General features: G+C 40.3%; 1 protein-coding gene across 1 annotated transcript in view; it reads left to right on the forward strand.

Annotated features, from left to right (window-relative positions):
* The window catches only part of P3H2 (prolyl 3-hydroxylase 2), a 151,346-nt gene that overhangs the window by 121,696 nt on the left and 1,835 nt on the right, over positions 1-27,815 (forward strand). Inside the window, exons 4-14 of the mRNA XM_059163145.1 lie at positions 3,765-3,896; positions 5,884-6,026; positions 6,369-6,458; positions 8,372-8,412; positions 9,383-9,474; positions 16,414-16,541; positions 17,101-17,196; positions 17,771-17,921; positions 18,779-18,896; positions 19,834-19,909; positions 25,344-25,484. Of these exons, the coding sequence (XP_059019128.1) occupies positions 3,765-3,896; positions 5,884-6,026; positions 6,369-6,458; positions 8,372-8,412; positions 9,383-9,474; positions 16,414-16,541; positions 17,101-17,196; positions 17,771-17,921; positions 18,779-18,896; positions 19,834-19,909; positions 25,344-25,484 (1,208 nt within the window). The remainder of the gene's footprint in view (positions 1-3,764; positions 3,897-5,883; positions 6,027-6,368; positions 6,459-8,371; positions 8,413-9,382; positions 9,475-16,413; positions 16,542-17,100; positions 17,197-17,770; positions 17,922-18,778; positions 18,897-19,833; positions 19,910-25,343; positions 25,485-27,815) is intronic.

Here is a 27,815-nt window from a genome sequence, read left to right on the forward strand (position 1 = left end):
TAAGGGGAAACTAGGAATCAAATCTAGGCTTTTCTCAGTCTAGGACATATATTTTAATGTCTACATAAATGAAAAATGTACAAAGGATAACTTATTCAGTAATTAATGCTTAACAAATATCTGTTGAGTACATATTGTGTTCTAAGTTATAAATATGTATTTTTAAAAAGGATGTTCAGCTTCACCTATACATGTAAAAAGGCAAATTAAGGAAGTGAGTTTTCTCTTCCCAAATGCTTATGTTTTTGGTCTCCATGAAAAGCACCCCTCACCGAGCAGTTCAAACCAAGTCCCCAAAAGTTATTTTCCTTAATTCCTTATTTAGATTCCTCCTAAGCAATCGGGATTCCCCTAATTCCTATTCTCCTCTATTTGTTACCAAACTCTGATAGGTGGTACCGCCTAAAAGCGTGGGAGATTCCCTGGTTCTCTCCATCCCTTTTGCTACCACCCTGGTTCATATCCACAGTATCTTTTAACAAAGGCACAGTGATAGCCTCCTTGCTGGTCCTTGTGTCCTGATGAGGTTTTACTCTCTAGGCAGACAGAATAGTCTAAAAAAAGAGGAAAATATGTTCACAGAACCTCCCCCCACCATCCCTAGCCAAAGCCTTCCATTTTGGACTAAAACCCAAGACCTTTAATAAAGATATTCATGATTGTGCCCTTGTGTATAATTTCCTCTCCTCTCTTCCTGTCTCTTTGATCCACTCCTGTGGCATTTCCTAGAAATGCCATGTTCATTTCCACTCACAGACTTTGAAAGGTGTTGTTTTCCTCTATCACTTGCCTAATGTCTTCTCTTGTTAAGTGCTTAATCCTCAGCCCCTTAGTATACTGACTGGCAAACAGTGGGTGCTTAGTAAATATTCATTAAATGAATGAGTGGAAGGGAAAAAAAGAAGAGAAGGATGGAAGGAAGGAAGGAAGGGAGGGAGGGAGAAAGGGAGGAGGAAGAAAATGATATAACCATCAATCACATTTCAGATTAAAAGGATTAATAATACTGTATGTTTTGAAAATGTAGGTCCTAAATTGTCAGGGTCTTTGAGAGGGACAATTGGGAAACATCTTTCAAAATTTAGATTAAACAGTAGACTGAAAATCAGTTTGTTGGATGAACTATTTGCCTCATAGTCAATTACCCAAAACCAACTCAGTTCATCTAAAATCAGTACCAGTGTCTGAATTATTGAGGATCCCCCCGCCCCAGGTTTTGTTTTGCTAAGCCTCTGGCACAGTCATTTCCTTGCATTTTTGTGAGCTCTGCTCATTCGAATGTCAGTTTTATGTGTGTTTCACATTTCAATTGTTAAGGATTTGTTTACACTTACTCTTTTATTTGGGAATGCTTTTCATTTATTAGAGTTTATTACCTTGTAGCTGTGTAAGGATGTGTACCCTGTCTCCACCTCCTCCAGACTTGCCTCCATCAATGGCCACTGAACAGCTTTGGCAAAGGTCCTACATCTGATTTAGGAAAACTGACAGACAGAGTCCCACAGAACAACGTGTAATGGTTTGCATGAGGTCATCATAACATGTTGGTTGCTGGAAAAGAATAGAGATCTCTTAACTCAGGCTCTTAATACTTAATACTTAATACAACTATCACCACCATTATCCCCGCTTCCCGTAAAGAAAAGTGATTTTTAAAAAAGTCACAGCTCTTGACACTCAGTCAAATATTATATATTACAGAAATATGGCAAGTCTTCTTGAGAATTCAACACATGTCCAATTTATTGTGAGAAGGGAATTTTAAACAGTATTTCCACAGAAGTGTCTTGGATCTCAAACGTATTAAATCATAGTAATTGCACTTGATATAGAAAGGAGATAAGAAAAACAACTTATGTGTTATCCTAACTCTGTGAATTCTTGTCTGGTTCAAAACTGTTCTAAGGGGCACCTGGGTGGCTCAGGCAGTTAAGCATCTGCCCTTGAGCTCAGGTCTTGATCCCAGGGTCCTGGGATCTAGTCCCAAGGCCATCTCCCTGCTTAGTGGGGAGCCTACTTCTCCCTCTCCCTCTGTTCCTCCTCCTGCTTGTGCTCTGTCAAATAAATAAATAGAATCTTCTTAAAAAAAAAAAAAAAACTGTTCTAAATTAAAAGTGAAACTGGCTTTTAAAATACAGAATGGATGGGGCACCTGGGTGGCTCAGTGGGTTAAGCCTCTGCCTTCGGCTCAGGTCGTGATCCCAGGGCCCTGGGATCGAGCCCCACATGGGGTTCTCTGCTCAGCAGGGAGCCTGCTTCCTCCTTTCTCTCTCTGCCTGCCTCTCTGCCTACTGTGATCTCTCTCTGTCTGTCAAATAAATAAATAAAATCTTTAAAAAAAAATACAGAATGGTAGGGGCACATAAGTGGTTCAGTCATTAAGTGTCTGTCTTGGGCTCAGGTCATGATCCCAGGGTCCTGGGATGGAGTCTTGCATCAGGCCCCTTGCTCAGCAGGGAGCCTGCTTCTCCTTCTGCCTGCTACTCACTTTAACTTGTGTTCTCTCTCTGTCTCTGACAAATAAATAAATAAAATCTTTAAAAAAATAATAAAAAATGAAATATGGGGTATATTTAGGAAACCAGAATATTTTAATTTTAGAGTTAGAAGAACATTAAAAACACAAATGGCTTCTCAATGTAGTTATTTATTTCCAGGTATGCTTGTTAAAGCCCTAAAAAATATAATTTTGTGACTCTCATTTTGTTTATCTTTGTATGTTGTGTTGAAAAATTACCTTCCTTCAGATTTGGGGTTCTTACTGGGTGTGTTTTCCACCTCTTCCTTTTGCTTGTCATTTGGAATTAGGAGGAGTGTGTGTTAGAAGGTAAAGAGGAATGCCAGTGGCCAGCTAACTAGGAGAAAACAGTTGAAGGTTGTTTGTCATTTTCATAAGAAATAAAACAGCTATTTGTTGGCTCTTTATATAGCTGTTTATTTCCACATATTACACAAGTAAACAGAGCTTATTCTTCCCTTCCCATCCTCCTGCTGCATTTAAGAACCAGTGGATTGTAGGGATTATGTTAGCTGTTCTGTGTTGGGTTGAGTTAAGTCGTGCAAGAACTGGCCCATTTGCCTACACACCAGAAGAGACACACGCCCTTTCTGTTGTGTGCTGGGGTCCCTCTTCAAGTCATCAGGAGACAAGCCAAACTGCCCAACAGAGAACCTTTGAGAGGTTTTCTGTTGAGAGGAGGCAGTTGTGGTAAATTAAAATGTGAAGTCATGAAGTCAGACGATTTTATCGTCAGTCTCAAGAGAGCCTGCTCTGCGTAAGCATGAATAAAATCTTTTTGCTGGAGAAGACCTCCATCTTCATTGTAAAAATCAAAGTTGGGGCAAAATGTAAGAAGTGTTTGTTTCTCTGGGACATTAGCTACTTTCGTTTCCTCAGCCCATGTGTGGACGAGTGAGAGCCCAGAGCTAAAGGGAGTGTGACAACCCTACACTTGAGAATCCTTAGCTGTTTATAGCAGGAAGTATGGGACACAGAAAGGGGAACAAAGAGAAAGAGGCAGAATGTGTATCTAAATTCTTGAGCTTTCCTCCATATTTTAGTAGTCCCTACAGTATTAGGATTTCCAATGTTCAGGTGGTGGACTATTCTGTAACTGGGTAGAATAGGTTCCTGATCAATATTGGCCACACCCCAATATAACATCTAGATACACATACAAATATACGTGTGTGTGTGTGTGTGTGTGTGTGCGTGTGTCATGCCAGTGAACGGGAGGGACCCACCTCTCACTCTTGTCTTCCAGATCACTATATGCAGGTGCTGGTCTGTCAGCACGAATGCGTGAGGGAACTTGCCACTCGCCCTGGCCGCCTCTCTCCAATTGAGAACTTTCTTCCCCTTCATTATGACTACCTACAGTTTGCCTATTATCGAGGTAAAGCATGGATCATCCCGGAAGACCTTTGGGGAAGGGGTGTCGTTCATCATTACATTGAATTTTCCTCTGTATTTCCCACTTTACCATTGAGGCAATGGGGGAAAAAAATGGCTTTTTTTTCTCTCATCTCACATCACCGCCACTCAGGCCAAAGAGAGCAGGTGATACCACAAGTGGGCAAATGCTGTGATGATGTCCTGAAAATTTTCTTAGACTGATATTTTACATGATTTTCAATTTAATATTAAAAGGTCATATATTTGCAAGTTCAAAGACCAAATATCATAAAAGTCTCCCTCTCTTCCTTTTTTGTAGCCCAATTACATGCCCTACAACACAGTTTCCGATTTATGTTTTTTTTAAAAACACGTATGCACACACACCCCTAACTTATTTCCCCCTCTTATACACAGAAGGTGGCATATTATTTACACTGTTTTTTACATTGCTTTCTTCACTTAAGAATGTATATAAGTAAGGAGGGTGCGCCTGGGTGGTGCAGTTGGTTAAGCATCTGGTTCTTGATTTCAGTTTAGGTCATGATCTCAAGGTCCTGAGATGAAGCTCATTGGGTTCTGTGCTCATTGGGTTCTGTGCTGGGCGAAGAGCCTACTTAAGATTCTCTCTCTCTCAATAATAATAAAATAATAATAATAATAATAATAGTACCAGGGGTGCCTGGCTGGCTTAGTTGGTAGAGCATGCTACTCTTGATCACGGAGTTGTGGGTTCAAGCCCCCTGTTGGGTGTACAGATTACTTAAAAATAAAATCATAAAAAGTATTTTTTAGTAGGTTGGATCTATGAAATTACCATTTGCTTAGGTCAGTAAAAGCCAAATTTTGGCAATTTTATATGGTCTAACCTAATTGTATTGATACATGGAGATCTTCCTCATTAATTTTTCTTTACATCCACATACCATTGTACTGTAATTTATTTCATGCCTCCCCTTACTAATGGGTATTGTGTTGTTAGTAACTGGTATTTCAATCAAGGATCAAATGTGTAATATTTTATGTAAGTTAGTTCACATCCACAAGTGAATATCTATAGGATGGGTTTCTGGAAGTACAATTCCTGTGTCGAATCATTCATTCATTTTAAATTTTGATAGATGTTGCCAAATTTTCTTCCATGTATAGTACATTTTTCATTGCTCATCAACAGAATATATTGTGAAATTTTAGACTATTACCGAATCCCACTAGGTGAAAATTTTTATCTCAGTATAGTTTTAATTTCTATTTCTCTAATTGAGAAAGAGAGATTGAACATCTTTCCTCACGCTTATAAGCAATTAATAGAATTGGGATTGCTGAAATCGGTTTTAGATGTCACGTGGTCGAACTCAGGACAAAAACAGAATTAACTGCCAAAATTCTGCTCTGCTTATTTGTATTAACTAATGGAAGTTGTCAACAAACATCTTCAGGTGGAAACTTGTAATAATTGATGTAAAGCATCTAGCACCAAAGCAGTCCAAAGGTAGTACCATTTTAAACACCTGAAATCATGTCCTTCCTTTTGTCTGTGGCTCTCTTTTGAAGTATGATTAGCTCTCAGTGTTGTATTAGTTTCAGGTGTACAACATGATGATTTGACAATCACTCAGGGCTCATTATGATAAGCATTGTCACCATCTGTCACCAAACAACGTTATTACGGTCTTACTGTATTCCCTATGCTAAACTTTTCAGCTCTGTGACTTATTTATCTTACAACTAGAAGTTTGTACTTCCCGATCCCCTTAATTTCCGCCATCCCCTCACGCACCTCCCCTCTGGCAGCCATCAGTTGTTTCTCCATATTTGACAATCTGTTTTGGTCTGTGACCATTTCTGCATATGCTATTCAGCTTCACCTTATCCTCCCTCTTACTCATGTTTACTGCAGACCTCTCACAGGTATGTTGAAGTATTTCTTACAAACCTCCTCAATGGACCTAGCCTGACTCTAATGCTACAACTCCTTGGTCTTTCAGTTGGTGAATATGTGAAAGCCTTGGAGTGTGCCAAGGCTTATCTTCTCCTCCATCCAGATGATGAGGACGTCCTAGACAATGTAGATTACTATGAGAGTCTCCTGGATGACAGCAGTGACCCAGCATCCATTGAGGCCAGAGAGGTGAGACCAAGGTCCTGAGAAGAAACTGCATTCTACTAGATGCTCTGGGCAGAAATGGTAAAAATATAGCACTGCTCTGGAAGATATCTAGCCATTGAGTCAAGGTTCTAGAAAGCAGTTCTTTTGTACTTCAGTACTAATGCCAGAAGCATATTTTTCTCCTATGTGACAGCTTGTGAAAATCTATTGAGAAGAGAAGGAGACTTTTTGTGCAGCTGTGAATATTTTTTTAGCTCACTTGTCACTGTCTATTGAAAAATATTTCCACTTGAACATTTATCATATTCCTTAACTGTTACTTAAATATAAACTTTTCATTCTTTTTTTTTTTTTTTCCTCTAGGATTTGGCAATGTTTGTGAAGCGTCATAAAATGGAATCAGAACTAATAAAATCAGCTGCAGAGGGCCTGGGATTTTCATACACAGAACCGGTAAGAGCAAAAAAGGAAGAGGAAATGTGTTTTAAAAGAATACTCAATTGACTTCTTCTTTTTTTTTTTTTTAAAGATTTTATTTATTTATTTGACACAGAGAGAGAGAGATCCCAAGTAGGCAGAGAGGCAGGCAGAGAGAGAGGAGGAAGCAGGCTGCCTGCTGAGCAGGGAGCCCTATGTGGGGCTCCATCCCAGGACCCTGAGATCATGACCTGAGCCAGAGGCAGAGACTTAACCCACTGAGCCATCCAGGCACCCCCTCAGTGGACTTCTTATTCATGATTTTATTTCCCAGCTTGATTTACTGAAGATTTTTTTTTTGAAATTCCATTTGCCAATTTTATTTATTTATTAATTTAAATGTTTTAATTATGTTCAGTTAGCCAACATATAGTTTATTGAAGAGTCTTATCTCCTGTCTTGTATTAACAAAACCCAGGGAGGCAGGGGTGGGTGTTTACTCAGTGTATGATAAACATTAAAAGACTTTAATAGATCTCCGTATCACTGAGATCCAAAGTCAAAAGCAGATATATTTGGGGGGAAGAGAAGTGTTTTGCACCTGATGAATTTGCCTCAGGATTGTTTTATGTCTTAAATTCTGGATGCAAGCTTTTGTATTTCTCCTACACATTTTAAAAACTAGAAAGACTTCATACAGAACAAAATCAGTGTCAACTGTACTATTCGTCATGCTGACTTTTCTCCACTTGTCCATGTTGACTTTTAGTCATTCTTCATGTGAAGATACAACTTTGCCAGTACAGAGAGATTTCTGTTTTGATTTTTATTTAAGTTGTCATAAGCAATTTCTACATTTTTACAGCCTTTAAGATGATTTTTAGCTATGTAAATAGAACTGATGTGCAATAAATTAACTGTTTTCCTGACACTGGAAGTCTGATTTGTTTCTGATTTTTTTCTACCATGTTTAATGCATGAAGCATTTTCCCTCTGTATTGAACTATGCCCTATGAATAAATTACCAGGAATGGGATTATTCTGCCATAAGAAGACATGAGAATTTTTAAAGTTCTTAAAATTGCTTTTCTAAGGGAATTTTCTGATACCTTCACTGGTTCTAGAAATGCATAAAGTACCAGGTTACTATGAATATCTCAGCAATGAGAAATAACATTAAAAATCATTTATATTTCTTATATACAAAATGATATATCACTGTTGTTTTCATTTGTATTCCTTTGATGGCTAACAAAAATTAACTTTTCACATATTGTCATTAATTACTTTTTCTGTGACCTGAATTATCTGGACATGCCTTTTTTCATATATCTGTTAGTTAACTATATAAGTTCTTTACATATACACCTGTCACATATTCATAAAAAAGCACTATTTGTGATATATCCTATTTGTAACATTCTTTTCATTCTTGTGTTTTTATTGGCATATTTTAAAAATTAGAAAAATTTTTAAGTACACTAATTCTAAATAACATTTATAAGTATGCTTATACCCGGCCTTACTTATTATTTTTTAATTGCATTCTCCCAGGAAACTTCAGAAAAAGTTACTTTATGATCCTGCACAGATAATTAATCAAGCTGGCCTTTCTTGTTTGTTTTATTCATGAAACATAAGGGATTTGGACTGAATGATCTCTTAATTGTCTTCCTGACATCAAATTTTATCCACTTCTTGGATAGAAAATATAAATACTTAAGCTAATTCCCTGCTATTTTTAAAAATCCATTTGTGCATCATTTTATCTTTGCCAACGTTTCATTGCCTTTAGGTTTTTTTTTACTAATTAAAAAAATATTGTATCTTAATACAATATGCAAGTTTCCCAATGCTTTACATCTTTTGAGTGTTTTAAATTTGTATTTTCTTTTTATGCATTATATTTTAGTGACAAAGCTATTGATTTTTTTTTTAATTTAAAACAGAATTATTGGATCCGATATGGTGGACGACAGGATGAGAATCGGTGAGTTCTTCATTCAGAACACGATCCGTTTACTTTTAATGAGAAGAAATACTTAGAGTCATACCCATTATAAGGATCTTAGCTCAATGAAATAGGCAAAAAGATATAATTAAGTGAATTCTACACTGGGAATTAGAAGCTCAGCCTTCTGGTCCCAGCTCGCTCTTTCTACAGTCATGTGACCTTGGTGCTTTGTTTTCCTTTCTAGTCTTCTGTGTTCCCTCCAAGGAAGGGGTTGGATCAGGTGATCTCTGAAGGTGAAACCTTCTATGGATTCTGTTTTTGATTAATAACATAGAGCTTAGTTTTTTTCTTGTTAATGCTGAATTCCCTTACTGTATTTGAAAGCAGGAAGCCCAAAAAGTTTCACTGCAAGCTAAACTACTAGGTGTCATTAACTCAATCAGAAATGAAGAAACTTCATTTTTTGAAATGATAGAAGTGAAAAATCAATTTACATGTTATGAGCAGTTTGAGAAATCATAGAATGTTGGAGTTACATGTTTGAGCTGACCTGATCTAGCCTGTTCATTTTCCAAATTCAGAAATCAAGGTTCTGATTACAAGAGCTCCAAGAGTGGACATGCACAATTGGATTTGTTCAGTCTGTATATATTGAAAGGATATCATGCTGTGATTTGTATGTTTGCCAAGTCTGAAACTTGTGTCTTCTTTTTTGGAATAGTTGAGAACCACTGCACGAGGTCATGCTTTATTTCAGTTGAGCTATTGTTTGGGGTGTGCTCTATGCTCAGGACAAAAATAACAATGCCCCAAGCATCACAAAGATGCATGTGCTAATATTTTTCTGCTCTTTTGAGACTTAATGTCTAATCTCAAGAGGGGTGAAGTTATGGATACAATTAACTGTCAAAAAAAAAAAAAGAGTGCTAAGAAGAGTAAGGTGCCCTTTGTCTTTGAACATCCTTAATCAGTGGGAAATTCCATTTCAATTGTTTTTAATGGGCAGGGTCCCTTCAGGAGTGAACGTGGAAGGGGCAGAAGTTCATGGATTATCAATGGGGAAAAAATCGCCCAAGATAGATCGAGACTTAAGAGAGGGTAAGTATCTGTGCACTTCTGCTTACAGGAGGGAAAGGAAGAGGTAGGACTTGGCTCGTTGTTATTTAAATTAAGGAAGAGTCCACTTTCTCTGGAAACTAAGGAATAGGACTAAGCTACTATATTTTATGACATTCTAAGCTACTATATTTTATGACGTTCTGAAAGCAAGACTTGAAAACAGTGTCTCAGATTTGTATGTCATCACCTTTGGTTTCCAACAAAAGTGTTTCCAGATTCACTCCCTTATCTGTTGCCCACAGGAGTCCTGTGAACTAGGCAGGGACAGAATGATCAGTTGAGTACCTGAGGCTTGGAGAGGTCACAGGGCTTCTGTCACCTAGTGAGTGAGTGCCAGAGAGTACAGAGTATACTGCACATCAGAGGAACTTGAAGAGACAGGTCACAGGACTATCAGCTGAGTTCATCTACAGTGCTTGAAGTACATATATTTGAGCAGGACTCTGAGTGGTGAGTAGAATTTAGGTTGCATTGACAGCGGTGTGGAGGGAGCCATATTAATGGATAAAACAATGGAACAAAGGCACAGACATGGAGAAAGCAGAACGTAATATACTTATGTCAGATCAAAATTCACAGAAACACATGTAGAGTGTTGTCAAATTAGTTTTTAGATAAAGCTAAACATTGTTATAATTTATAATTTCTCAGGCAAATTTATACACAGTTCATCTGAATACTGGAAGCATCTCATACAAGACAACTGTCCCCACTTTCCAGGCAAGAAACTGAGGCCCACGGAGATACAGTGGCATGTCCAGTGTCTCACAGTTCATACTGGGTTGAGCAGGCATTCGAACCCAGGTTTTTGAATCCAGATCTAGATCCCATTTTCCCTTACTTAGCTGGAGGTGGAACATAAAAGGGTCTAGAGATCCAAAATGCATCCTTTATTGATTAAATAACAGCAAGATAAGCAGGTTTTAAAAACCTGCGTTGAGAAGTACAGAACTCCTTTCCCCCACGAGATAGTGTGACAGCACATTCCTCCAGCTGGTTGGAAAACGTCTGGCTCTCCACAGCTCTCACATTTCCCAGCCCTTTCCTTCCTCAGCTTCCAAGTCAGTTTGAGGCAGTAAACAGGATAAAGCACTCATCTAATCTGACCTGGCCCTCAGTTTGTAGCCACAAAGCCTAAGCTGTTCTACAAATGCCTGAGAGTTCCATGGTCAGCCAGAGTTCGTGTTGCTTTTTCAGCTGAGAAATCACCCAGGAAGTATGTGCCAGGAAGCCAGCACTTTGCTGTAAAGGTTTGGGAAACTCCAGGATGGTTGCCAAACTTCAAAGTGGGTTTTGTTGTTGTTGTTGTTGTTTTGTTTTGTGTGTGTGTGTGTGTGTGTGTGGATTTTTTTTTGGTGTTTTGTTGTTGTTGTTGTTGTTTTGTTTTTTGTTTTTTTTGTCCTCTGGCTCCCCAGGTCTCTGATGTACAGCAGCTGTCTAGGAAGGCTAGCATGAAAAGTAGATCAGGAGACTATTCCCAGGGGTGGAGAGACCATGACTGTCCAGACTACCAAAATCTATCACTTCTGTAGAGTTTGCTTAGTTGAATGGGCTACTGAATCTTAGGATGTTCTCTGGGAAATCACTGGAAAGACTTCTGTGGAGTCACTAGAGATTTAAATAGCTTCTAAATTAAGAACAGTGGTAGACAGAGGCAAAGTTCCCAACCAGAAAGCACTTTCCTATCTTAGTCTGGCTCCAAGCACATGTCAGGGAGGTAAGAAAGCTTGCATGCTTCACAGAGTAGACTATATTTCAGCTTTTCTCCTCCTCCACAAAGTGACTGTCATCTACTCTTGGTTGCCTAACAGCAATTAGTAGTATTCGCACTGGATATCTCTGAAGCATTACAGGAGTGGCCCAGGACCATGTCCCAGACAGACTCCAGTCCACGGAATATGCATATCATCAAACTAAAAACACTCATCCCTTACCCATTCTCCATCCAAGTGCCAGTTTCCAAAGGTCCTGCTCCATAATCATCTCCATCAGTATAGTAGAAATAACATTGAACTTGGAATCAGGCATCCCAGTTTCTAGGATTGGTTAGTCTGTTGTGCTGTGGTGTGATGGGCACCTAGAGACGTGAGGTCTTTGGGCTCTGTGATCTTCAGCTGTAAAAGAAGGACAGCAACTTTGTGCTGAGGAACAGTGTGAAAAGTCTTCTGTAGACCGTAAAGGGCTGTGCTCACATAAGGTCTGGTTACTTAGCACATCCCTGTTGTGACTTGTAGAACGCTGTAATATTTATGGTAAAATGCTGCTTCTTGCCATGTGAGCCACAGGCGGTGAGCACAAAGGAGTATTTTCCTAGATGATCCCTCTTTATTGCAACTGGAGAATCCAAGCCAGGCACATACTTTATGAATGAGAGAAGAATTAAGTTGTTTAGCTAAATCTCCCTGAGCTGTGGTTAGGAGTTGGCTGAAGCCATCAAATCAGGCCCCAGGAACCACAACTTATTGGACCACAGTTTTATTTTTATTTTAATGTTTTCCTCTGTCTGGTGTGCTACTAGTCATTTGCAGGCTGGTGAATGTATGTGTTTCAATGACACAGTTTGTTTTTCCTTCTTCTTCTTCTTTTTATTTATTTATTTATTTATTCCCCCCCCCCCCCTTTGGCTAGTGGGTGGGTAGTTGGTTGTGTCTTGTGAAATGCATGTGTGGGAAGTTTCTGTATAAAAGTCTATGCTCAGTGGTGATTGTGGTAACTACATGAAAGGCAGGTTTCTAGCATGGATTCTGCCTGAAGCTGTGAATGGGCGGGTAGTTAAGACTCCTTTGCACTCTGTCCCTTCTCCTGATCTTTGTATGTTCCATGTGGCATGACTAGAAGAACTGGCAATGTCTCTGTAGCCCTTTCAAATTATACTCCTTTATTCTTATTAAGATGCCACACTTAGAACTTAACATAATAGACCAGGCATTTATTACTATAATACTAAATAATCAACACTGTAATAGCAAATACTTCTACAGAGCTTAGAAATGATTAAAGTCATCTCTTGAAAATCAGGTCATTGTGTTTAAAGTTCATATACTCTCAAGAGAGGAAAGGAAAAAGTATGATATAATACAAACCAACCCGGTTCACTCAACCCTTGATCTGTCATCCATTTCTTTTTGACTTTTATATTAGAAGTGCTTTTCAGTGAACCGGCAAGTCGCTTTTCTTTCTTGTTGAAGGAACACCTCTTTTACCTTTCTAAGTGGGAATGGAATATGTAGTTTACTTTTCCAAATATTTGGGAAACTGCTTTAATTTGGCTGTGGATCTTAAACAGCTACATAGATTAGAGTAACTTTTCCTAAACAACCTGTGTTTTATGTTAAGAGGTCCTGTTGGGGAAAGGAATGTTCTCCTGGTCTTTTATTGCTGCCAGAAATAAAAAAAAAAAGAAGAAGAATAAATAAATCACAAATGTAGCAGCTTACAATAATATACATTTACTATCCCACGTTTTTGGGGGTCAGAAATTTGGGGGTAGCTTGGCAAGGTCCCTTGCTTCCCAGTCTGGCACAGACTTCCCTCAAATTGTTGATCATCTCTGAGATCTCGCTTGACTGGGGAACTATCTTCTTCTAAGCTCAGAAGACAGAATTTGGTTCCTAAAGTCTTAGTGGACAGTGGTCCTCAGTTCCCAGTTGATCACTGGCTGGAGGAGGCCTCCTCATTCCTTGCTGCATGAGTCTGTCTACAATGAAAGTTGAGAAGGCAATAGGCAGACTCTGCCAGCAGGATGGAAGTTGCAGTCTCATGTAATACAGTCCCAGAAGGGATGCCCCATCACCTTTGCCATACTCTGTTGTTGGAAGTGTGTTCCAGTCCCCACTCATACTCGAGGAAAGCAGATTACGCAAGCCCATGAATCCCAGGAGGCAGTGATCATCAGGGGGCCGTCTTACAGTTTCTCTGCCATAGGAACAAAGGCAGGAGGGAGGAAGGAGGAAGGAGAGAAGAAGGAAGGGAGGAAGGAAGGTTGGTTTTTGTGCTCAGTGAAGGGAGAGAACTGCTTCATGCTATCTTGATAGTCCACATATTCATGCCTATTTCCATATTAAAAGTTCTAAGAAGTCCTCTTAAATTTTATGTAACCTAGTACTTCCCAAACATATTTGATCAAGAAACTCCTTTTTTCATCAAAAGCTTTCTGCAGAACAAAGGCTGAGAAACATTGAATTGTGTATGTATATATTTTTTCTCTGTTCATCCAAAAGATTGGTACTGAAACTATACCTTGTGGTCATATTCCTGGAATCTGAGAAATTCTGTATTTATAGATTTTTTATGACAATCTAAAAAAATTAATAGGGGCAACTAGCGGGTCATGTAAATAACCACCTGATAGCCCAGTCCCACCATGAAACTTCACACTGCGGTGGTGGGTGAGGCTACTAACCCACTGACACCTGTTGGTGATACTTCGGTGACTGAACACTAACAAAATATGAAGCCCAACAAATGTATAAATAATGTATCAGGAGCAGACGAAGGCCCAAATTTATCATGGTATACTACAACGTCATAGCAATTGCAATCAAGAAAAGTTGCAGTGCAATGAGTCATTACACATCAGAAATACTATAAAGGATGCTGGCTCCAAAGAATCTGGGCCAGATCAGTGAGTAGAACATTCCTGTGGAATGTAGCTTTTTGGTTCCTGCAAAATAACATTAACCATTTCATTAATGTTGTTAACTTGAATTTAGTTATTTTTATGGTCTTGCTTTTATTTAATCTTGTGAATTGCTTTTGGTATTACAGTTATATGAAACTCTAAAGATAAATAGATACAGCACTTACAGTTTTATAATTGTAAGTATGGAAGCAAAATTGAGATAAAATAATGCGTCAGCACTGCCTCTCCTTAGGGAACTTTTCCTTTAACAGATAACCGTATATTATTAAAGACTGGGAAACACTGTTTTTTTATCTTAATACTCCACTAATTGTGGGCTGTAATGAATCTTTCATCATAACTAGAATACTGATAAATGTGGTGCTGTTCCCCAGTTTCACCAATTAATTTTAAAGGACTAGAGGGGACATCCATTTCCATTGGTTTCTTCCTTCTTCACCTGATGTGCTGTAGGCCCATGTGTTGGGGACCATTGCAGAAGAAGGGAGCAGCTGAGCCCTCCCCGTGCCTCCCTCCCAGGTGGACTGTGGTTATTGACAGGCACATGTCAGGTCCCTTAGGAGTTTATAAAGACCAGAACATTTTTTTTTCCTTTTTTGTTCAGTTTTTTAGCTCAAGCTGCTTGCACTGCGTTACAGCTGAAGATTTCCTTGCCAACAGAAGCTTCGTCCTTCGGTTCTGTTCTCTGTGAGGAAAGAGCCTGGTCAGATCTAGAGTTTGGTCATTAACCACCTAAAGCATGACCCCAAATCATCTCCTTCTGAAAAGCCCACATGGGCTAATTTCATGAAGTTGTGGGCCCTATCCAGGGAGAGAGCCAGGGCCTATAGGAAACCTTCCCATGCAAAGAAAGTAATACAAAGATTTGCCCAGAGAACAGAAAAAAAGAAAAAAAATATTCCACAAACAAGACCATTTAGAGTCAGTTAGGTGGCGGAAAGGAGACTAGGAAGGAGTTGGCTGGCTTGGGTATGGCGGTCCTGATGGTGCATTTACCAGCTGAGTTTTTGAGTGAAGATATTTCTCTCCATACCAGTGAGACTGCTGTATATATGTCACGTATGGGGGCACAAACATGTGATCAAGTCATGTGATGTTGTAACAGAGTGAGGAGCCAAGGGTTGTGGGGACGGATGTGTGCAGTTACCAAGAAAATTCTAGAAGTTCTCTGAACGTCATCCTGTGAGATTCCTAGTCTGCTTTGCAGGATCATTGCTGAAATCAAATGAAAAGATAGTGTAGCAAACCCACAATACTGTACAAATGTGACACCCTTATTGTGATGTTATGGAGAAACCTGGTTGTCAGACATCTATCTTTTTCCTGAATCCATAGTGTACATAGAAAGATTCCAATGTGTCTTTGCATTCTTATTTTTTTTCTTTTGCTTTCTTGGCAACGAAAGGTAAATCATAAATTTAATAAGTAAATTTCACAATCTCACTGAATTAGAATTAAATCTGTGGAAAAGTGTACATTATTTTTGGATAGAAAAACTGATATGAAAATACAAACTTAAATTTTTCTTTTGTTGACATAGTTCTTCAGTGTTTTCTTATTAATTTTTTTATTTATTTGACAGAGAGAGAGAAATCACAAGTAGGCAGAGAGGCAGGCAGAGAGAGAGGAGGAAGCAGGCTCCCCGCGGAGCAGAGAACCCGACCTGGGGCTCGATCCCAGGACCCAGGGATCATGACCTGAGCCGAAGGCAGAGGCCTTAACCCACTGAGCCACCCAGGCACCCCTTTTTTTTAAAACTCATCTGTTTGGCTTGTCATCAGATTCATCTCAATGAAGCACAGATTCTCAAATAACCTTCCTAAAGCCACAACCAGGAAGGGACTTAATAAAAAATCAATGTGGGGGCATTTTCATAGCCTGCATTGGGAGGATTTGAATTTTGTCCAGATCTGGACACAACTCATGGATCTGGAATAGTTAGTGACCTTATACCCAGGACAATAGCCATTCAGCATGTGTTCTGGGTATGTTTTTTTGCACCACACCCAATGCTCCATGCAATCCGTGCCCTCTCTAACACCCCAATCTCCCACCAAGGTTGGTTGGTTGGTTCCCCCAACTTCCCACCCCCCGCCCCTTCAAAACCCTCAGATTGTTTTTCAGAGTCCATAGTCTCTCATGGCTCACCTCATTCTTAAGTATTCATGAGCAAACTGATTCTCATGAATTTCACATTGAAAACTGATGGGTGTTCTGTGCTTCCCCCACCTTGGGAACAGAGGTAACAGAGAAGACCGTATGTTCTGTCTCTTCAGGTGGCCCTCTGCTCTATGAGAACATCACGTTTGTCTATAACTCGGAACAGTTGAACGGGACTCAGCGGGTTCTCCTGGATAACGTCCTGTCAGAGGAACAGTGCCGGGAGCTCCACAGCGTGGCCAGTGTGAGGACCCGTGTGGGAGGGAAGCCTGATGATGCTGACCTGGTGGGAGCCCTGGAGCTCTCGGGTCCTTGTCTCACTTGGAGTCAGGAAGCCAGGCCTGAAATGTCACTTTCTTGAGGACAAGGACATCAGTGTGGGGTCATTTCCATAGCCTGCATTGGGAGGATTTGAATTTTGTCCAGATCTGGACACAACTCATGGATCTGGAATAGTTAGTGACTTTATACCCAGGACAATAGCCATTCAGCATGTGTTCTGCTACCAAATAAAGTCACTGGGAATCTCTACATTTTAATCAATAATTAACCCATATATTGATCATTGATAGCTTATCTGTTTCTACAAATCTAGTATTTCATGATGAACATGGAAAGTGAAGTTTAAATGAAGATTCCTCTTTGGATGGGAAGAATTAATGATATCAGGATCCTGGTACAAAATAAGATTGGGTCTGAGCATTGACTGTGGTCCTTAGTTTCCTGGCAGTCAGGGCAAAAAGAGAGATCTGATGGAGTCATCACTGTCATTAAGAAAGCATCTTCTTGTATTTTGCTTCCAGGGAATCATGCTTGTTGGTGATGGATACAGAGGGAAAACTTCACCCCATACACCCAATGAGAAGTTTGAAGGTGCAACTGTCCTGAAAGCACTCAAAGTAAAGCCATAGCTTGGGTTTGGGTTCCCAAGAGTCCATCAAATACCTTCTGTGCATGTAGACACAGGAAACAGGAGAGTCGAGATGGTAGACCTGTCAGGAGAAGTGAAGGGAGTAAGCATGAAATGATATCTCCATGGATTTAAATCACTCCTTGGTTCCCTTCATTGGGTGATCAACTTATCAAACACTGTAGATCATAAATTCATATCTGACAAATAATATACAGCCCCTGTCCTCCCCATCCTCAAGGAGATCATGGGGCAATGGCAAGAACGTACTGAACCCCATGAGGATTCTGCCCCACACCAAGTGTTGCTGGGGAGAAAGGAGTGTTCTCTGAGAAGAGACAAGAGGAAGAGATTAGGTTTCAGTGTTCCCACTGTGATGAGGAAGGATGAATTTCAGTGGCTCATTTTCCTAACCCAAATCCAAGAGCATGAGGCTGTATTTCCACTGGTCAGTGCAAGTGTGATCCTCTTTACACTGCCTTACTGGAACCTAGTACCTGTTTTTCCCCAGCCTTCCGGTCACCCCAGCGCCAGCGCGATCTCATGCTCTTCTTTGTCTTCAGTTTGGTTACGAAGGCCGAGTCCCCCTGAAGAGTGCCCGTCTGTTTTATGACATCAGCGAGAAGGCTCGAAAGATTGTAGAATCCTATTTCATGCTGAACTCAACCCTGTATTTTTCCTATACACACATGGTCTGCCGAACAGCCCTGTCTGGTAAGATTCCAGAGTCTGAACTTTTTCCCTTCTACCCATGGTGAAATGAGAATGGAAACAATGTAAAACAAAGTTCTGTTACATGTTACACTCATGGTTTAGCAAAGTTGTAAATTGCCCAAACAGAAGCAGCTTGTTCACTCTTTGCTCCCCCTTCCCTCTGTTTCTTCTTGTTTGACCCCCTCAAGTTCCAGAAGGCCATCGCTTTGCCTGTCTTTCCTTTCAGAACCATTTCCCCTCCTTGCTTAAAGGCACACAGAGAAGGACTGTCCTGTTTTAGGTTTCACTTTGCAGGGAACCAGGAACCTGGAAATTATAGTCCCTCATCACACCCTGAAGTGCTAAGTGGTTGCAAAGAAGATGAAGGCATTTTTCAAAGAAATGTTCTTAAAAAGGCAGAGACTGCCTCACTTGTGGTTGTCATGATTTCTCTTCTAGATCTTCTCTTCCACCCCCAGCTGAGTGGGAGGGGAGGAAGAATGTCATGGGAGGAGACTTGGACATGTGAACTTTCAGCTGAATCAATCTTTTCTTTCTGCATCTTCATTTCACCCCTCTCCTTCGTCTTTGCTGCATGAAGTCTGACCCATGGAATGCATGGGATTTTTATTTTGTAGCTTCATATCAAGAAACTTTCACAGGATAACAGAGAGGCGTGATTTGTCCACAGTTTTACAAGTTCGCACCCAAGCAGGACCGGTCTCTTGACAGCTTAGTCGGTTCGTTCATCTCTGTGGGTCTCTCTTGTGTCTCCTTAAATTCTCAAAGGGCACTAGTGATGGGAGAAGACAGGTTGTCAGCTTGGCTGGTGGAGGGTCCTGCTCTCCTGTCATCTCACCTGTTCCCTTTTCCGGCAGGTCAGCAGGAGAGAAGAACGGACCTCAGTCACCCCATCCACGCTGACAACTGCCTGTTGGATCCTGAGGCCAATGAATGCTGGAAGGAGCCTCCTGCGTACACGTTCCGGGACTATAGGTACAAGCATCACCACCTTCACTGATGAAGATTTTGCTCAACAGTTACCAACTCTCCATGGACACTAAAAAATTCATCTGTTTGGCTTGTGATCAGATTCATCTCAATGAAGCAGAGATTCTCAAATAACCTTCCTGAAGCCACAACCAGGAAGGGACTTGATCATCTCAGATTTTTACCTTAAAAATCCAAGCACGTTTTGTTTTACCTTAATCCACAAAATGCCCATTTTGTTTTCATATTAAAAAGTAGAGTTTCCTTATTTGATCATTTGGCTTTCACTGAAATGTATCCCTTGTGGGACATATATCTCAGTCTGAGAACCCAAGGGTCTTCTGCCCCAGGGCTCATAGGGGTCTTACAATATCACTCAGCTATGTCTGCCTTCTAGAAATAAGAAACTGGAAACTCTGAGGAAAGATTGGATGATGTTCTAGTGTCTAAAGAGAAGTCAACGTGTATTTAATTGTGGTTAATTACTGCCATAGAGTGTGCCACACAAAAACATTTATTGAACACCCCCTAGCTGCAAGGCAAGACTACAGCTCTTGGAGCTTTCTAGCTACGGGGTTGGGTGGGGGGATACATCCTTTAGAGTTACAAGCCTAAGAGGGAAGAAGAGAATTAAAAGTAGCATGGGCAAGTTGGAAGGAGTAGATTAAATACAGTTAGGTTTTCTTGGGGAAAAGTGAAATGGGACATGAAATTGGAAATACAATTAAAATATTAGCATAAGTAAAACAAATAAATATTCAGGGGTATGACCTGAACTATATCTGATCTTACTCTTTAGGGTTGGGAGGGTTGGTTATTTCAATGTCCAGTTCAAAGGAAACTTGACCAATCAGGCTGGTCAGTTTATTACATCTCCAGTATGTTCTGATGAAGCTGTTGTGAGCACATAATCATACAAATGGTTTTCTCTTTTTTCTTATAGTGCTCTCCTGTATATGAATGATGACTTTGAAGGAGGAGAATTCATTTTCACTGAGATGGATGCCAAGACTGTGACAGTAAGTAAAACTATACAGGCAAAATTTTGTTGCATTTCTTCATATCAATCTTGCTATTTTTCTGAGGATTCAGACTGTTGGACTTCAAATATCTGAGCTTGAGAATTCAAGAGGTGCACAGCTGGCCAGCAAACGTATACATCATAAAATGTTAGGGGTGGATTCATCAGTGAAACCTTCCAGTCCATTTTACAGACAGGTAATTTAAAGAATAGGTATATGAAGGATTTGCTTATGATTACATGGCCAGTTAGTGTTAGACTTGAAATCAGAACTTGGGTCTTCTCATTCTTTGACGGAAACACAAGAACACCTATTTCTAAGTTACCAATGCCTAGGACTAGACAAATGGATTCAGTGGGATAGCTTTTGAACAATCTGGTGTTCTCCATGCTTGGATTGAGCATTGCACTCTAGACCACTAGTTATCGAAATTACTGTGTATGTATATATATGCTTGTGACTGTAAGTAAACCTGTACCTGAAAATTGATTTATACACATTACACACACACACACACACACACACACACACACACACACACTAAAGATGAGATTCTAAACACAACTCCATAAGTAAAAAATCAACAGTTAATTTCAACTAGGTAAACCAATGTCTTTGGAAAACCAGTCTACTGAGTTATAGACCATATAGCCAGCATCCTTTAGACTTTAAGTCAAAGAGAATACAACAGGGTAGGGAAAACACCTTTTCCAATTGAGGATATAACTTAAATATAAATGGATTATGAGATGCATCTTTCCTCCATAGAGAATCTAAATAGTTGAAGCATGTATCTGATAAACTTTAAAGATTTGGGGTTATACATACTATTTTCACAGCAAAACTGAGTATTATGTTTTCCCTCTCCTATTTTGTGTCCTTTTCTTAATAGTGAAATACGCATCTATCATTCATGGCATACCACTGGGATATAAGCAGATGACATAAAAAATTCTGTACTACTGGCTTTGAAAGAGAACTCTGTAGAGATTCTGGTTAAAATTGTCCAGAAACATTGGAATAATTAAGAAAAATATTTCATACCATTCTTGCAATAATGTGTATCTAAAAAGTTATGATGCCTCTTGGTTTGTTGTGAAAGCTTAAGTATCAACCATTATTTTAATGCTTCATGATCTGGAAAATTAAATCAGGATTGATGATCTGGGTTGCTTCTAATCCCAACACAAAATTACCATTTAAAAAAAAGTCTCTTTGGAGAAAGCGTTTGATTTCTGAGCTCTTCCAACACTATAACAGATTTTAAAATGCTTGCAGCTCACACAGAAAGAAGGGAAAAAAAAAAAAAAAAACACAGGTTGAAAGATTTATTTGCTTCTACACCATCTAGTGGCCATATTTGGAAATGCTCAATGTTTGAAAGCAAGTGATGCCTGGAATACCATGTGAGAACCAATAATTCATTAATTGTTGAATGCAAATTAACTGTAATTCTGCTGTTTAAAGATATGAAAGCATATAATCATGATCTTCTACATATCTATACTTTTAAGAGAAAGGTGTAAGTATTTGAAAACGTACTGAATCTCACCCCCACCACCCCTAAAAAAGTAAAAGAAAAATTGATTTAAACAGTGTTTTGATTGAAAAGCCCCAAGTTGAAAGATTCATTTTTCCCAATTTAGCTCTATTTCAGATTCATTCATATGGTGGAGTTTTTAGACCATTTTGTAAATAATAAAAATTCTTAGGTAATCAGTCCTAATGACAAAGAGAAATGATTAGCTTTACTTTTCAGCTTTCCTTTCTTTGACACAAGGGACAAATGAAGCAGAGAAATGTCCCAACTTGGAGCTACACAAGGAAAATAGTCTTCTAAGTTCTTTACTTTGGAAAAATCTGGGAATTACACAATTCACTGAATGGTGGCTAAAGATTTACATTCATTCAAGATGAATACAGCACAAAGGCTTCTCTGACTTTGAACCATCAGTTAGATGGAAAGCAAAGGAATGTTCCTTTATCATACTTGGAAGATATGTAGATCATTTTCAATGCCAGCATATTTGTGAAACATAAGTATTTGGGGATTTGGGTTTCCTCTATGCAAATTTGGGAGAGGTGAGATTTAATAAGTTCTATTTGCATCACGAAAAATTAAATTCAATATAAACTGTCTTCCAAAAGTATGTTTACAATCATCTAAACTTCAGGACATATTTTCCTGTAAAATTCATGTCATAAATGAAGCTTGTTTATTCCTTTCCGTGGCTAATGTGTAACAGGTGACCCTCTCCATTTGATAAGATCGGTCACGGAGACTTTTGTGAACTTATGTACCTCTAATCAATTTCAAATGCTTCAGCAGCTGATGGTCTCTTCTCCTAAACTTTCCCAAGTTCTTCTGTGTAAAAACTTCTTTCAATTCTTCCTGTTCCATCAGAAATAAGGCATCAAGTCCCCACATCCTATCTTTAATACTGTAAAATGTTACTGTTGACCCTTGATGGTCACATAGAAGCAATGGCGCCCACATGTGGTAGAGAGGGCCCAGACCAGCACTCAGGAATGAGCCGCCCAGAAAACCGGAAACTAGATCTTAAAGCTGTGTATATGGGAAGGCTTTCCTATCCTACTTCATGTGTTTCAAGTATCATTAATTTTGTTGTTTCTACGTGGAAACGTAAAACAAATTCCTTCTCCAGAGAAATGAAATCAGATTGATACCAAAGGCACCCGTAAGTAGTGAACTCCAGATTTGCATCTGAAAAGTCATCTTGACAAAGCAGCATAAGTAAATCAACTCTCTTCAGCAAAGACAAATCATTTCTCAATTATTGTGACTAGAAGAGTAACCGGAAGCTGACTGCTTTTCTCTGCTCATCTCTCTCTCTCTCTCTCACACACACACACACACACACAGGTTTCAGACTTCTTGCCTTCTCCACCTCCCTCTGACCTCCCATGTGTATCTTACAGTCTAGGGGTACCTATGTTAGGTAGCATCCAAGGACCTCAGGAAATTTTTAAATATTTCTCTTTTTTTTTTTTTTTTTTAAAGATTTTTTATTTATTTACTTGAGAGAGAGACAGTGAGAGAGAGCATGAATGAGGAGAAGGTCAGAGAGAGAAGCAGACTCCCCATGAAGCTGGGAGTCCGATGCGGGACTCGATCCCGGGACTCCAGGATCATGACCTGAGCCGAAGGCAGTCGTCCAACCAACTGAGCCACCCAGGCGTCCCTTAAATATTTCTCTTTGAAGCCAGCAGTGAAAACACATAGCCATCTCCTTTTATGGTGAAGGAAACCAAAAGTTCTTCTAATGGGCAGGTATCAATCCAAGTCAATGCAGAAAATAACTCCTTAAAATGGGCCCATGTCATCAAATGGTAGGATTTTTTTTTTTCTTTTACTCTACTTTTCTAAGCTCTGCTATGGAATGAGTACTATTTCTGTGTTTCTCAGAAAACTGAATTCTACTGACATCCGATGCTTTTTTTTTTTTAGCCTTTTTAAAAATTAACTTATAGGGGCGCCTGGGTGTCTCAGTGGGTTGAAGCCTCTGCCTTCGACTCAGGTCATGATCCCAGGTCCCCGGGATCGAGCCCCACATCCGGCTCTCTGCTCAGCAGGGAGCCGGCTTCCCTTCCTCTTTCTCTGCCTGCCTCTCTGCCTACTTGTGATCTCTGTCTATCAAATAAAAAATTTTTTTTAAATTAACTTATAATGTATTATTTACTTCAGAGATATAGGTCTGTGATTCATCAGTCTTACACAGTTCACAGCACTCTCTATAGCACATACTTTCCCCAGTGTCCATCACCCAGCCACACCATTCCTCTGGCTTCCTCCCCTCCAGCAACCCTCAGTTTGTTTCCTGAGACCAAGAGTCTCTTATGGTTTGTCTCCTTCTCCAGTTTTATCTTGTTTCATTTTCTATCTTATTTCCCAAAATTCTCAAATCAGTGAGATTATATAATTGTCCCTCTACCATCTAGTTCCATCCATGTCATTGCAAATGGCAGGATTTCATTTTTGATGGCTGCATAATATTCCATTGTGTGTGTGTGTGTGTGTGTGTGTGTGTGTGTGTGTGTGTGTGTATACACACCACATCTTCTTTATCCGTTCATCTCTTGATGGACATCTGGGCTCTTCCCATAGTTTGGCTATTGCGGACATTTTTCTACTATAAACATTCAGGTGCACATGCCCCTTCAGATCACTACATTTGCATCTTTGGGGTAAGTACCTAGTAGTGTAGTTGCTGGGTCATAGGGTAGCTCTATTTTCAACTTTTTGAGGAACCTTCATACTGTTTTCAGAGTGGCCGCACCAGCTTGCATTCCCACCAACAGTGTAGGAGGGTTCCCCTTTCTCCGCATCCTCACCAGCATCTGTCGTTTCCTGACTTGTTAATTTTAGCCATTCTGACTGGTGTGAGATGGTATCTCAGTGTGGTTTTGATTTGTATTTCCCTGATGCCGAGTAATGTGGAGCACTTTTTTATGTGTCTGTTGGCCCTCTGGATGTCTTCTTTGCAGAAATGTCTGTTCATGTATTCTGCCCATTTCTTGATTGGATTCTTTGTTCTTTGGGTTTGAGTTTGATAAGTTCTTTATATATTTTGGATGACATCAGACACTTCTTAAAATACAGATGCCAGACCCCTTATATTCTGTTGCTCAGTTCACTCAGTTTGGAGAACCCGCTCATTTGATCGGACACTGTCATTGCCCTCACTCCTTTTCTGTCTCTGCCCTCTTTCCATGAACATTACTGAGCAGTTTCACCTGAGCACAAGCTTGGAAGGACTGTGTTCATCACTGCAGAGCCTGGAGGCCATGGAATAGGTCCCTCCAAGGAGGAGAGTGAATTCACTGAGACCAATGGACAGGAATACTATAGTGGGAACTAAAGTATCATATGGCATTAGACTTGACTTTTAAAAATCTTTGTGTTATGAAAGGCTCACAAAGCAGACATGTACAACTGAGGCATGAAAAATGTGCACCCATGGAGCCACTACCTAGATCATTAATAAAAGGTACCAGCACTCTTGTGCACTCCTTGACTTGTTTTTGTCATTCCCCAGATATTAAATGAGCAGCTGCCATATGCCAGATTCTGTGCTAGAGCTAAAGGCCGGGAAATAAAGTAAAAAGGAGCCTTTGTCTCCATGGAGTTTGTCGGCCCTAGGGTTGCCTGTGTGGGGTAGTGACTTTGTGCCCTTGACTATGCCAGCCATTTTACCTGAACACTTTAATGTCTGAATCACACCTTATTCCGGGCTTACCTTGGTTTCACGGGTGAGGAAAGTGAACCAACTGATGTCTACTCCAGCCCCAGGATTCCATTATTCTTTGATTCAAAACTTGACCTAAATAATCCCATAGAAGGATGGAGAAAGGGGTTGTAGAGATTCTCCTGATATGGAAAGGAGGGTCTCATTTTCACCTTCTTCCTCAGGCCTCTATCAAACCAAAGTGTGGCCGTATGGTCAGCTTCTCTTCCGGAGGAGAGAACCCACATGGAGTGAAGGCAGTCACCAAGGGCCAGAGGTGTGCCGTGGCTCTGTGGTTTACCTTGGATCCACTTTACAGAGAATTGGTGAGTGTCTAACCCCCACGCCCCGAAGGCCAAGCAGATGTCCCAAAGACCTGCTTTGTGAACTGATTTATCTGAAAAGTCCATTAATTGTTCCATGACCCTTCAGGGATCTTTAGAGATCATAAAATCAATCAAACTATTATAGAGTCCTTTCTTTCTGGTTTCCAACACTGGTTGTGTTGAACAGATTTTTCATGATGAAGCAATTACACAGCTGTTGTTGTAGTGTGAGTCTGAGAGAAAGAAGAGGGGCTGAGAAGGTAATTTCTTGATCAGGGAGGTTCTAATAAGAAAACGTTTGAGGAAATAGTGATGGCAGTCCTTAGTTAGTCTTGAGCTTATTACCAAACTGTGGCATCAAGAGAGAAGAACCACTTTCTGCAGGGCACCAGGAAGACTTACCTATTTTCTCAACAAACCATTAAGACAAGCACTGAGGGGTGCCTGGGTGGCTCAGTCAGTTAAGTGTCTGCCTTCTGCTCCGGTCATGATCCCAGGATCCTGTGATCGAGTCCCACATTGGGCTCCTTGCTTTGTGAGAAGGCTGCTTCTCCCTCTCCCTTTGCCTGCCACTCCCCCTGCTTGTGCTGACTCTCTCCCTCTCTATCAAATAAATAAATAAATAAATAATAAAATATTTTACAAAAATAAATAAAAAATAAAAAGAGCACTGAATAATTTATGAGACACGTGTAGGAGATGGTGAGTCAACCTGAAAAGTTTGTTTTTATTTACTATTATTAACTTAAATATTGCATTTAACATATAGTTTTTATTATACTGGAAGTAGACACTTAACCTGGACCCCATCCTTCTGGATGCCCCCCACCAGAGCTTATGGTCTCTTTCTGTGAGGCTTTAGAGGGAGGAGTTAAGACCAATGGGTGGAAGGAAAATGTCAGTTCAACATAGAAATGACTTAAAAATTGTTCCTACCCTTTGGTGGAGTTGTCTGCCCTGGAATTAACAAGTTCCTTGTCCCTCCATTCAAAGCCTCAGCAACAGTTTGGCATGGGATACTGACACTGAAACTGAAACTTCACGGCAGGGGCTAAACTTGTGTCTTTGTCTCCTTCAGCCCCGGGTACTGATGAGTTATGAAAATCTAGTCTTTAAAACAGCATTCGATCCAATTTTCTCTTTGGATACCTAAATTGGATCCAATTTAGTCAGAAACTGTTTAAAATTCATTCCTGTGTCTCATGCATTTTGCCATGCGATCTAACTCACACAGATTTTAGGTCACATTCTGTAAGCATTCTTTTACGTACTTCACAGATGTTTATGGAAGATCTCTGTGCCTGAGCAACCCTGCTCAGTAGGCCATGGGGGTACCACGGTGACAAAGCACTGTCCCTGACCATGAGGGGCTTGGAGAGGTCTGCAAGGAAGTAGATCTAAGACAGCAGTGCACATTTTGTAGGGAGCATCAAGGAAGACTGACTTGTAGAGGCTCACTCCCTGCTGGGGAGATGAGAGCCAGGTGCCCAAAGGGACAAGTGTCCTGGTCCTGACTGGAGGGGCTGGTGGCAGGCAGAACACTCAGTTCTGAGAACTTCAAGAGGCACTGAACAGTCTTCCTCAACTGTGATTCCTTTCTTTCCTTGTGCTTGTCCACTCGGAAACACCAGCACCTCCCTCCCCCAACTGTGCTCCTGCACCAGGGAATCTAGGCAAATGAGCAGATGGGGAAGATGACAAACTCTTGGAACATCACCACATTCTTTTCTCTCTCTAGTGTTCAATTCAGCAACCATGGAGTCCGTTTCACTGCTCAGTATCCCAACACTCTCTTCCAAGATATTTTCCATCGAATAAACTTAACACAAAGTAAATTCTTTTGGCTCCTTCCCAATTCAGAGGATTCTTCTCCAGAATCGGGGCAGTAGCGGCATCTAGTGGTCACAGGAGAGAATGACCAGAACCTCATCAACTACTGGAAAAATGAGCGTATGGGATTCCCAGGCTCCACATTGTGATCAGCAGGGCAGTTTTACAGACTACTGACATCTGTCTCCATCCGCAAACATTCTGGCTAAATTGATAGAGAGTGTGACCCAGGCATGGAGAGCTTTAAAAGCTCCCCAGGTAATTCGAATGTACAACAAACTTTGGGAGTCCGGAGCTGGGCACCTCTTCTCAGATGGAATCCCTGAGCAAGGATAGCCTATGAAGGAGTCAGCAAAGCTGGCAGATTTCCCTGCTGGTTGTAGGTTGTTTTAAAGGTATCAATTCTCAAAGAGTAGTTAGCATTGTAGACTCTGAAGAATGCACGATATCGGAAGCCTGGAACCTCAAACAACAGGAACCCGTACAAGGGTTGAAAGCATG

Source organism: Mustela lutreola, chromosome 2 (genome assembly GCF_030435805.1).
Source record: "Mustela lutreola isolate mMusLut2 chromosome 2, mMusLut2.pri, whole genome shotgun sequence".
Taxonomy (NCBI): domain Eukaryota; kingdom Metazoa; phylum Chordata; class Mammalia; order Carnivora; family Mustelidae; genus Mustela; species Mustela lutreola.